This window comes from Manis javanica, chromosome 7 (assembly GCF_040802235.1).
Source record: "Manis javanica isolate MJ-LG chromosome 7, MJ_LKY, whole genome shotgun sequence".
Classification (NCBI taxonomy): Eukaryota; Metazoa; Chordata; class Mammalia; order Pholidota; family Manidae; genus Manis; species Manis javanica.
In genome coordinates this window covers 39,404,473-39,417,423 of record NC_133162.1, presented here as the reverse complement: position 1 = coordinate 39,417,423, position 12,951 = coordinate 39,404,473, and the positions used below count along the sequence as shown (strand labels likewise).

The window sequence follows — 12,951 nt, the reverse complement described above, 5'->3', positions numbered from 1 at the left end:
GTGAATACCATAAAACACTGAAGTGAGACATATTGCACTCCCTAATACAGGAGGTAATTTGTTTTTTGGACTGCCTGGTATTTGTGACATTCATTAGTGAGAGATGCAATAGGAAATAGAATTACACAAATGGGAGCTTCATATTATATCTGCTCTCTGGTAGGGACATGTGATCTACAGTGCCCCCGTGTCCCCCAGCCCCTGTACGTGGTGTTGAGATGCTGCCTCCAGCTCTTGTGTCTCACAGTCTAGACATGAGCACAACTCTCTCTTCCAGAGGACCTGAGGGGCTTCCACCCCACTCTCAGGTGAACCTGGTTTGTGGGGTACTCCTAAAGGACAGTGAGGACCCAGGAGCTGAAGAGGGAGGTTTTCCTCTCTTACACCTGAATGATGGCAATCCTTTCCCAATTTGCAAAAGTAAATTCAGTCGTTAGCTTGGTTTTAAGGATTTTTTTTCTTTTGCCTCTCTACTCCATTTTATTTTTCCTAAAAGCTTTTACAGCGAGTCTGGCTAGTTTGCAAGAGCGGGTGAAGAGGAAGGAGGTAATCATAAGCATCAGTTGTTAAACATCATAGTTCTGTGCTCAGCATGACTTGGCAAATAAGAATGGAAGCTTTGGAACCAGCCTTCCTGGTTTTAAACCTTGGCTTTACTACTCAGGAGTAGTGTGGCTCTGAGCAAGGGAGTTAACCAATCTGTGCCTCGGTTTTCTCATATGTAAAATGGGAAGAGTAATGGTACACATCTCATACTGTTTTTGAGAGGATTCAATGAGCTCATCAATACCCGGTACCCGGTACTTAGAAGAGTGCCAATACAGAGAAAACTCTACATAGAAATTTGGTGGTATAAGTAAAATTTGGTAGGAAGGGTGGGTTTTAGGAAAGGAAAGACCAGTTCCAACCTGGTCTCTGCCACATGCTTATAAGCTATGTGACCTTGGACAAATCATTTATCTCAGTTTTATAGAGGAAGAAACCAAAGCCCTGAGTGTTTTTAGAAAATTTACCTTTAAGGTTACTTTTAGGGGTGGTAATACAGAATGTAGACCCATACATAGCACAGGCCTAGCTTTGAGGAGGAACTCATTAAATGAAGACAATAGCCTTACATAAACATAGACCTTCATAATTGGTAGTTTATTTAAAATATTTTATATAACATTATTTTGAGCTGTGTAACCTGACCTTGAGTCACCTTTTTCTTCTAATAAGTTTTTCCTAGTGCATAGGGTAGAATCAAATAACAATATTCCATGATGCTCTGCAAAGAACCTATGATTTCCTAGGTTGTTTAAACAGGTCTAAGGATAGTAACAGAAATGTCCTAAAACATGGAGACCAGGGAAATCCTGAGCTGCACCTACAGGAGCTTAAGGATTGAACCTGATGACTTCTGGCACTTACCGAGAAGGCCATGGTAGAAGTATAGCTAGTTTAGTATTTCATCTGAAATTAATCCAAACTGTTTGAGATTCCATTTGGCACTGAAAGTAGAAAACTGATAATTCTTGAGTAAATTTGCACTGATCATATTAAGTAAGAAGCACTAGACAAGGAGCCAGCTGACCTACATTATGTTCTGGGTCATCAAGAATCAAAACGACTCTGAACAATCACCTTAGCTCTCTGGGACTCCCTTTCTTCCCCTGGAAAACGAAGGAGCAGGTAACCAGTCCTCATGGTTCTAAAATACTATTATCTAATTCAAAGACGTGGAATTGATTTTGTGAAGAAGGGTACATAGAAGCATTTGAAAGCACAGTCTCTTTTCCCTAAGACTCGGCACTGCTCAGTACCAATGGACACATGTTAAGAAGTTTCGGGGTTACAGCCTTGTACATACTGGAAGCAAGCACACCTCCGTGGATCAAGATGTCTATGGCTAGGCCAGAAAGGAAGGCAGGTGAAAATAAACTCTTACCTTTTAACTTCTTTGGCATCACTTGCGATGAAAAATCCTAAAGTACCTTCTTGGATCTTAAGATGATTTCCAGGATTAATTAATATACTGCTCAGTGAACAAAAAGAAACAAAGAAGACACATTTGTCAGATTGTGTTCTGGATAAAACCTTGAAGGCTACACTGTACTGTTAATTTTATAGGGGGCCTGCTACTCTAATGCTTGGCCTAAAGATCTTGTCTGGAGCCTAATGTCCACTGTCCCACACATTTAATTAGATAATGTCCTCACAAAGCTCTGCTGCTCCATTCCCAGGCTGGCATACTCCTGTTGCAGAAATGCCAGCAAATCTAGGTTTCAGTGCCGGGTTTGTATAATGAGGTTGCCATGGACTTCTGATTTGAAGCAAAGTTCCTAATAATATATCCCTTTGGAAACTGCTGTTGATGGTCAACATTGAGTGTTACTGGCTGAATCAAGCTAATGCTACATCAACCTAACATTTGTCAGATGACAGAGCATTAATGGGACCCCTATGTGCATACAGAAACATATGCGTATACACACCACATGTTACTGCAGGGAATGGTACAAGACACCCATAACCATGCAGAAGCAAACAGAACATCTGCATGACACTGATAAAGACAGGAAGCGGATTCCATGTGCCGCCTATGTAGAAAGAACTGGACTACCTGAACAGTGAAAAAGAAAAATGCCAGCCATTAAAAATACTTAATAATTTCACTCCGTGGTTTACAAAAATGAATGGCAGGCTTTGAAAAAGGTTATGTGTCCAGTACATCCTGATTGGGGCAAGCTGTGATTAGAAAACAACTGTAAATAATCCCTAGAAAAACTTCCCCTGCAAAGAAGTATGAACCTAATATATACATTGTCCTATTTCAGAGTAGTATAAACAGATTAGCTGACCAAGTTGTGTCTGGACTGACAGAAGAGATAAATGTATCCTAATCTAATAGATGGATGAATCAAACAGGTTTAATTTTCTGCAGATCAAAAGCGGAATACAGAAATGTCTTTCAGAATAAAGAGACTGAGATAAAGCTTCAGGTTACTGGACACAGAATGTAGGCACTTTAAATAAAGCAATAGAGATAGCAGAGATATTCTTTGATCTGAAAAGCTGCTTAAGGTAATAGACATTTGGAATTAGGCTAAAGGAAGTCCTCAACTGCCTAAAACAATCAAAATGGAGGATGGTAATTAACATGGAATCTCTTACTGCTGGTAAAACCATTCTAGAGAAGTGCTGTGGCCAACAGAGTGATGTGTCTGTAGCAATATAGCAAGGACCCAGGTGAACCTTTGTTCTATGCAGAGAACTCAGAGTAGATCATTATTGCAAAATAATTGTCTATGTTCACAAGAACATCCACTATTACCCATAACAAGACGTGACAGAAGGAAACCAGTCCTGTGTCATCACTGTTATTAACACTCAGTACTAGCAAGAGTCCAAGAAGATTCCACTGTTCTGTCCTAGAACCACAGGCAGCAGTGAGATTCTTCGCAAATCAGGAAGCAGCAGGCCATGCTTACAGCCCCAGCTTGCAACAGGCAGGCTGGAAAGGCACCTCCTAATTATCCCGCTGCCAAGTCTTCACGTGGGTGTAAAGGCCCTGAGATTTTTCAGGATCATGAGAAAGGGTCAGAGCCTGTACAGTTCACATGGATTCCTTTTTCAAAGTCATCTAAATGCAATGTTATAGAAAAGCAGAATTCTGGATTCTGCAGAGTTTATTACCCCCTTTCCTGCAAGGCAGTTCTTACATGCCCTGGCTCTGCAGTCAGAAGTTGGGTCCAAATTCCAGCATTGCCATTTAGTAGCTGTCTGACTTCAGGCGAGTTCCTAAATCTCCCTAGAACTCGATTTCCTCATCTATAACATTGGAGTGATGATAATCATAGTTTCTTCTGAGGATAAAGTGAGATAATATATATAGGGCTCAATGCATATTGGTTGTTATTACTTTTATTATTTGTTATCACAACAAGAGCCAAAAGTGTGTTCCATTTTCAATGGAGTTATCAGATTTTCTTTAGTGGCCCCATGGAATGGAACACAGGGTTTATTGTCAAAATATCCTCTCCATGAAGAGGTGAAGTTGCAGGGTTAAGAACTGTATACTCCAGAATAATGTACAAGGACATACATGAAAAATTCTGGGTATTTCTGGAATCTAAAGGAGCTAATTTCTTAAAGTTGGAAAAGTCTCCATTTTGATATGTATTCATGAGAGTGCCAAAAAAGCTTCTGAGTGAAAAAGTACTATCATGATTTCAACAATGCCATTCAGAAGGGAAAATGTGACACTCATCCATGTCTTGATGACACCTATGCACAAAACAAGCCTCACACACAACCCTGTTTCCCTTTTTTACATTATGTGCCTCATTAATTGCACTGCAATTATCAAGTCCACAGTGTCATGCTGGAAATACAGTGCTAGCAAGGTTCCTGTTGATGAAAAGTTTCTTTTCATTTCCTCTGTTCTTCATCAACAGTGAACAAGAACTGGCCTACACTACGAATTTGTTAGTCCAGAGACTGCAGGTTCAGATTATTTATTACAGCCTTCAAGCTTGCTTTTGTCAAGTTGCTGTGGTGGAGAGCAGCAGTTCTGTGCACTGATGTAAGATAGATTTGTGTTCAGGTCTCAGCTTCACTGTCCTGTCAATGCCAGTAAAGTGAGCAGGTGCATGGGTTAGGCCCACAAACTCAGATCTTCGTCTTGGGCATATGGATGCAGCTAAGCCTCTCTCTTCATCTGTAAAATGAGGTGAATAATCACTGCCTTAGAGTGTTGCTAAGAGAATTAAAGCACATAGTATGCGCCGAGTGACTGAATGTAGTATGTCCTTTAATACATGGCCACTCTTAATAATAAACAAGGTTGTTACATCAACTAAGTGAGAGGAAGATCATCTCTCACGGCATCACAGCTATCCATTGTGCCGTTAGTGCTAGTGGACTACCCAGCAAGCACCCTATTGGCATCAGAAGATCTTTCTACTGATTGAGATCTCCAAAACATTTCGTCCTTACACAACATCTGGAGATGGGCTGATTGAACAGGCCTTTGTACAGAGGAGTATCTCTCTGTTCCGTAGACCATATGGCTGATTGTGTAAAGTATCAAAAGCACCACTGAAGATGTCACTGACCACGTGACTCCTGGATGCCCTCTTGTTCTTTCAGACGGGGTAAGCGGCTTCAGATCTTCTCTTATTGCATATGGCTGATTGTGTAAAGTATCAAAAGCACCACTGAAGATGTCACTGACCACGTGACTCCTGGATGCCCTCTTGTTCTTTCAGATGGGGTAAGCGGCTTCAGATCTTCTCTTATTGTGAGCTGTGAGGCTGTGTGGTTTCCAGCTAACCAGGTTAGGCTAAGGTAGCCTTTGAGTTGGAATCAAAAGAAAAAGTCCAGCTTCTGAGAATAATGGAGAAAAGAAATCTAGATAGACACATAAAAATGCTTACTGTGTTGGATTCCACTCACATATTTAGGGATCTGGTAAAGAAGCATGTGCCCCTAGTTCCAGGGGACCACTGCATATAACACTCCCTATGTAAGGGTACAAAGTTTCAAAGACTTTTTGAGGAGGTATTTTACATTTTTTGATATTGAGACATTACATTTTCTATCCACATTCCAAATGTAGAAAGCTTAAATAAAGTGTTCATCTTCTTTTTGAATATACAAAAAGATAAGGATCCTAGGCAAAAGTAACTTCTTTTCCCCCCTGCGAGGTGCCTACTAGCCTTAGAATATGTTACTGACCTCCTAATGGGAATATGTAAATCTTTCCAAAGGGCTTTGATCTTTTAAAAGGATATTCAGTGTTAAGTCTGTTTTGTTCTTATGACTGCCAAAAGCCTCCCTCTGTGTGCATCACTTTAAATCAGGCTCTGGCTCCAGTTTTGTGTAATTCACTAGCTTATCAGAGATAAACTTCAAGATGTGTCATGTGAAGAATCGAGAAAATCTCAAAGAAAAAAGTCCATATATCAATTAGCAGAATTCCAACAGGGACATCTTCTTGGCAGGGGCGGATTTTTCCTCATTTTGAGGAACCTATAAATTATCCTCTTTCTTCTATGACCTTGCTAATTTCAACTGAAAACATTCAGTGACAGCTGGAGGCCAAGGGCTGGTGGTCCTTTCTCCAAGGATTCTTGTTCTCTTTCCTTTGCTCTCAGACTAGTTTTGTACGTAGACTTATTCTTTGGCTCTTTGGCACTACATGGAGCAAATACATATATTTTCTGTAGGGAACCCATTGTTGAGTAAAGGAGTGAGAAGCATGATCTTATATTACTTTTGTAAATAAGTTTTTCATAGTAGCCAGCTTAGAGCCCTACATGCCACAAGCACTTTTCAACCATTTGTTGAATGAAAATCATAAGTCACTGGTCTCAGTTCCAAAAGCATCTCTTTTCCTCTCTAGTAGGGAGAAAGGTAGGCACAGCTCTTCTTTCAGAGACCAAGCTTACCAAAGGAGCAGCCAGGCCTCCGCTAGGGGGGTGGATAATGAGCGAACAATCTCCTGGACACAGTAAGCATAAATATGTAAACATAAAAATACATAAATGGCTAGCCACTGGGGGAGTTGGAGCAAATGATTTCAATATTGAAAACACCACTCATTAGAACTGAAATGCGTGTTCCTAAACATGAAACATATTCACATGGAACTGGCTAGTGGGGCTCAGTCCAAAAGGGAAATGTCCCTGTCTGGTTCCTCCAGGAGAGAGAGGAGCTCCAGGCCTCAAGCTGTAACACATTCCATGACGTATCTCCTCCTGAACTTGGTCAGGTTGGAGATTTGGGACTTGGTGAGGAAAAATGATACATTCCCTTTCTCCACCACTTATGCATAACATCTGGGAAGCACCTAGTTATTCCTTCTTCAATCATCATAAACTTTTCTTGTTTGTTGTTTTGGGAGACAGTAATTCAACTGAAATAGACTTTTTAAAGGCTTTTATCCATTATGGATAAATATGACAGGTGGGTATTTCTCTCCTCTCCCTTCAATTTTGGGTAGGTGTAATGTACCATTCCCTGAGCAATTACAAAAATATCACTCACATGAGAATATAATTTGTACTTGATAACATATAATTATATCTCTGTCTAGCAAGCTAATGGGACTTCATTGACTATAGCAAGAGAATAAGAGCCATCTAAGTCTTCAGTTCAGGCTCTGCTCAGATGAATCATGTCACTGGGAAGTGGCCTCTTTGACCACACAAAGTCATATACAACTGTCACTGCGTGGGACTTTGAACCAACTGTTTCCCCTCAGAGAGTACAACTGCCCTTCCATTTATGGGCTGTGTTAGGGCACAGCCTACAGAAACCCCCAAATCTCAAATCTTATTGCCTTTCTGGAACTTTTCATTTCTTCTGGGCTTTAAAATATATGCTGCTAGAGTCCCACACAACTGGACACACACACTTTTACTTATGGAATATAAGTAGGAGACACAATGTGTATTCCATGCTTCCATATACTTAAGCCCAGTTCACTTACACAGAGACACCATAATAAAGATTGCTCCCAGATGGTCATATCAAATGACCACCACTGTGGTCCACCAGTGATACAGGCAAGGACTTGTTAAGCCTGAGTCCATCTCAACAAAAATGGCATTTTAAAATGCATTTTGCATATGAGGAAAATAGTAGCCTTATGGGCTGGAGAAGCAGGAATTCATCTGGGAAGGACAATGCTGGATCTTTGGCTCTGGGAGCAAGCCATGTCACTTTCTGGCACACTTTAGGACAAGTCATGCCTTCATCACAACATGCCTTCACCACAGGATAAAAGAACTCAAAGGCCAGAAGCCAACAGCAGAGGTGCAACCACTGTGGACCTTTGGAGATGCAAAGTGTTGCAGTAACTTCTTGCAGTTGGATCATATTAATAATACCAAACTGACAGGAAGCCACCTCTATTTTCACACACCTACTCGAGAAGTCACAGAAGAGTCTGACTTGGGAAAGAGTTCCAGACACACACACACACACACACACACACACACACACACACACACTACAAATACAGACAAGTGACAGTGATTACAACCACAGAGAAAAACAACTCTGGAGAAGATGAACAAGTAGGCATCTCAATAGTATGTTTTCAAGAATACTGCCCAAAGGCACACATTATTGAAAAACTACATTGGAAATATTAACCCAAATAGATACACAAAATAAAAGTTATCGGTATGGGGATATGGTCATGCTACATGCAACACAAAACAGCAGCAAAACAGGGTGAGGTCACATGGTCAAAGCTGAGAAACTTCACAGTAAGACAGATGCCCAAACACACCAGGAAACAATAAAGTCATGAGTTCATCTCAGTAAACAGTACTCATTCATTAGACCAAAAGTGGCAATCTGGAAGTTTAGTGGCAGGGTTCTAAGTCTGTACTGAGTACTGCCCAAGGTAGAAAATACACAAGATGGTAACATCAAAGTCAATTTAAGGACAAAGAGTTAAGTGTAAGGGCTTGGTCTCTGTTTTGTGGATAAAGGACACGAGTTCTGCTCTACAAACTGGAAACCAGACACAGGGAGGAAGAGGCCACCGGGAATGTGGATGTGGCACATAGACAAATGGCACCACAGAGTCTGGTGGACACCGAGACACATCAGAACAGGACAGAAGCAGACACCAAGGGCTAGAGAGAAGTTGTCCTCCTTTTCAACTTTCATAGCATTTTGTTCCCACCATCAGCGCCATGATTGAAAACAGGATTATGCCCTTGTTTTGAGTTTTTTAGGTTTCCTGCAAAGAAGTTAGTGCGTCATAGAAAAGAATCAACAAATCAAACAATCAAAGCAATATCTTCATTTCAATTTTTATGTACTCTAGTTGGAGAGGGGTTTGTATATAAATATACATATACGTAAATATATATGTATATACTAGACAAGGGAATGAGATCATATATACATATACACATAGATATAATCTCTATCTCCCTGAATTCGTGGCAAATAGTTAGTCCTGTGGTGAGAGGTGAAGATAGAGGGTGAGGTTAGAAAGCAAGTTAACGAAGAGTGCATACCGCTTTCGGCTTCTGCAGAACGACAAGAAAAGAATTTAAAATCAAACAATTTGATAATAAATTGATTGACACCAGAAGGAAAGAAGAAATAAAACCTTTGTCTCAAATTATTTGAAGGGTGCACAGGGGAAAACAAGGCTTTTCAACAAAGCATGGAAACAGTATCATGAGTAATAGAACAACAAAGGAGTTAAACACAGGCTGGAGGCAAGGAGGTGGAAGGGAGAAGCAGTATTCTCCACACTGAACACCTGATCACTTAGAAATGGGAGGGGAAAGGAAATGGGAAGCTTTTCAATGAAGAAAAAGATCACAGTTATTATCTCAGGGTCAGGAACATGGGTTTTTTCAATACGGATATCATGTTGGATAAATCTCGTGCTCTCTCAAAGGCATGATCCACATTCCCTGAAACACACCTTTTTCCACAAGAACCAATGTGCTTCCACACCGAGACCAAGCCACAGTTGAGGAGTAAAGCTGGCAAGTGCACACAGAAAGCCCAAACAAAGCCAGAACAACTTCTTTTCGTTCTTCTCTGAAAAAAATCTAAAAACTATCTACATCTATAAATACGGCTTTGTTGAAAATATGTCAGATTTGTGCATTAATTGGAGGCCCATCAAAGACAAGATTTTGTCTCTAGGGAAAGCTCTGAGTTATTTTTCTTAGTTTGGGGAGAGCAGACTCACACCAAACCACTAACAGCCTTTCTCTCTCCTTCTCTGTGAACAAAAAGGTGGCAGGTGGGAGGTGACTGATCAAGGTTCAGGGGTAGTCTTCTGCCATGACATTATTCCAGAAGGGTTGAGAAACACATCAGCATCACCCACATCTTAACACTTTTTTGAGAGATGCACTGAAGTGATCAAGAGAGAACACTGAATTACATAAAGATTTACTGACTTGGCAACACAAAGAATATCATTTGCAAAAACTGAGGATGTATGTTTCCCCCTACACAGGTACAGGTGAGTACTGGCAATAACATGACCAAACAGCAATCCCAGAAACATCCACCTTATCTGTTGAACAGTAAACAGCCAGGATTCTCAGTTTTTTGCAAATAATATTCTTCACTTTCCCAAAACAGAAAAGAAAAATGTATATATACATATTCGTTAACTGCTACTGCCATGTTCTACATGTGGTCACCAAATCTACCATTTTTTTTCTTGCTTTTGGTTGATTTGGACTTCCAAAACAGCTTGACATTTGATCACATTGCCTTTGTGAGCAATCTGATCTGGTGATTAAGGTAATGGAGAACATTGGATTGACTTGCTTACAATCCAGTGTTTTTTTGGTCATAGAGACACAGACTATACATTTGGAGTCTGGCTTTATTCAGTCATTCATCCAGATAATTAAAACTCCCTAAATGATGGTTTAGGGAACCTTCTAGTCTTGTCTTGCACTCTGCTCAGTTATTAAGGCATATGGTAGAGGGTATCTATACTCTATACTGGGCATCTACGGGAAGACTTATTTACCATAGCTAGGGACAAACCATGGATATTATTTCAGAAGCCAAATGCCCAAGCATTTCTCAATAAGCTCTCTTTCTTCCAAGACCATTGATAAGACTTGGGGAGCAAAAATCATCTGTATTTTATCTGTAATGCATACAGTACTCCATCAACAAAATCCCTTGTTAACACGATGCTTCCATCTCCCGGCGAGAACTCATATATTGACTGGGGTGTTATCTATTTCAGCCAGACCCAGACCCTCATCAGTCTGATTTGCACATAATTAAGTACAAAATAAATAAATAAAGAGGGCTCCTGCCTCTGAGCCCAGCTCTCCTGGCTAATTTACATGAAGCTGATATTCTGCCACCTGGATTTCAGTTGCACCGGGAGAAGCACATATGGTACACAATAGTCTGCTTGTAATTTGCCCATCAAGAGAGCTGGTATCTCCCATCACGGCTCTGTCCCAGGCTTGCTGTGAAGGAGGCCAAAGTCCACCTACTTTTTGCTCACAGCAGTAGAAAAGATTTTTAGGATAGAGTCTGTTCCTGGTTTTATGCTGAGAAGGTAAAAAGTTCAAGTTGGCATGATCGGGGGGAGGTGTGTCTGCCTCATCCCTTGCCCCTAGAGAAACACTCTCTCAAATGCCCAGTGGGGTTATGTTATGCCAGGTGGGGCTGGGATAGAAGCAGCACTGTCTGGTTCAGCAATCCTTGAAGTGGGCCCTAGAGTCAGGGAGGTGTTGCATCAGGGTCCCAAGCAAATAAATAATGTGTAAGAAAGAAGTGGACAGAGCATTCCAGGTGAATTCTCACCATCGTAAATGTCAGCCGGCCGCAAGGTCACCACAAACTTACCGGCTCTCTCGGTTGGCGGACTTGTACTCAATGGCTATCATTAGGAGCTTTAGCTTCACAAAACACAGCCTGCAATGAGATGGAGAAAGCTCTCAGTCAGTGTTTCTGAAGGGCCAGAGCCACGCGGCAAACACTGTTAGGACCTTTCCAACTCCGTTAATGCCGTCATTATGCAAGGTACCCTCATACCACAGTCACTGAGCCAAAGGGAGTAGGGTGGGAGCGGCAACCCCCCTCTTCCCCATTAAACCTGATTTCTCGCAAGTGATAAGGCACTAAATGTTCAAAGTGCAAATTGCACTCAGGTCTGGATGTCTAGACAGACCCCAAGCAGGGATGTGTGTCTGGGGATTTATGCTGGGCCAGATTCATCAGTTACTCATTCAGGTAGTAAAACGTTAACTGCAGGGGGAGGGAGGTATTTGGAGCAGCTGGACCTGTTATTTGGATGCCATTTCGGTCTTTTGTACAAATGGTTCATGTTGTTTTTCCGAGCAGACCCCTGTGTACTTGGAATGATGGTAATAATCCTTAGCCTCTAGCACATGAGCACAGCACTGTCACTCCTGGCTCCATCCAAGCTGCCTCCCCTCGTAGGCCCAGTGCTCTCGCCCGCAGCCCTCACTGCTTCGAACCTGGCTCTTCCGTTCCTGCCTCTATGCCTTAACTCATGTGGTCCCTGACCCCTGGAAAGCCATCTCCATCCTCCCAACCCATCATCCCAGGCCCACGTCAAATCTAACCTTCCGGGCAGGGTTTCTGCACTACTTCCATGCTCTGCTTTTCTGTTCTCAGAACTCCTCCAGCACCTAGTCTCCAGCCACATCACTTGGCCCTTAGTCAATTTTATACTGGCTGTGCTTGGTCCCTATTGTCTCATGTGTCTCCTCAACCAGTGCAAGTTTCTTTAAGATTTTGGACTTGTCTGGAATTCTTCACAGTGCCGTGCATGAAACCACAGAGACAGAGAAGCTCAAGCAATGATTTCCACTTACTGGGGCTTGATCTAAGAAAATAATAAAAGACCCAGTGAAGTATTTATGCTTTCAAAGATGTTCAAAGTAGAACTATTTTTCCAGAGTAAAAAAACAAAAAGCAACTTAAATGTCCAATAATCAATAAAGTATGGTATATTGTATAAGCATTCAAAATGATTTTTGAAGACTATTTCCAGGTATAAGATCAACAAATAAAATTATATAGATACAAACATGTAACTAATGTGACACAATTAGCTGGAAATACATACTTCTATATTTATAGAAATACAGGCTCACACAAAAAAATTATTATATACATTATATATTACAAGCTTCTACAATAAGCATTATCACTTATGTTTTAAGGACTTTTTGGACTGATAGATTGATAAATGAGTAGGGGGTTATTTAACTCCAAAACATTAAGGGAGAGGAGGTAAGGGTCATAGGTTAGTGCCTTTCTTCATGTTCTCACTTAAGCCCCACAATATTCCTAAGAGGGCGATATTATCCCAGTTATTCAGACTTCTATTATTACCTCTACTTTACAGGTGATGAACTAAAGCTCAGGAAGCCTATGGGACTTGCCTAAAGTCCCCAGCTAGTACCTGGCAGG

General features: G+C 41.2%; 1 protein-coding gene across 27 annotated transcripts in view; it reads right to left on the bottom strand.

The window, feature by feature from the left end:
* KCNMA1 (potassium calcium-activated channel subfamily M alpha 1) overlaps positions 1-12,951 on the bottom strand; it is a 696,669-nt gene that overhangs the window by 131,611 nt on the left and 552,107 nt on the right. For 26 of the 27 annotated variants that reach the window (XM_073240755.1, XM_073240756.1, XM_073240775.1 and 23 more), the window contains exons 16-17: positions 11,356-11,424; positions 1,928-2,014 (exon numbers count right to left, since the gene is read on the bottom strand). In XM_073240755.1, coding sequence (XP_073096856.1) covers positions 1,928-2,014; positions 11,356-11,424 — 156 coding nt within the window. Of the gene's footprint in view, positions 1-1,927; positions 2,015-8,941; positions 9,036-11,355; positions 11,425-12,951 lie in introns of those variants that run through there. The other variant, XM_073240777.1, reaches the window with a different exon arrangement.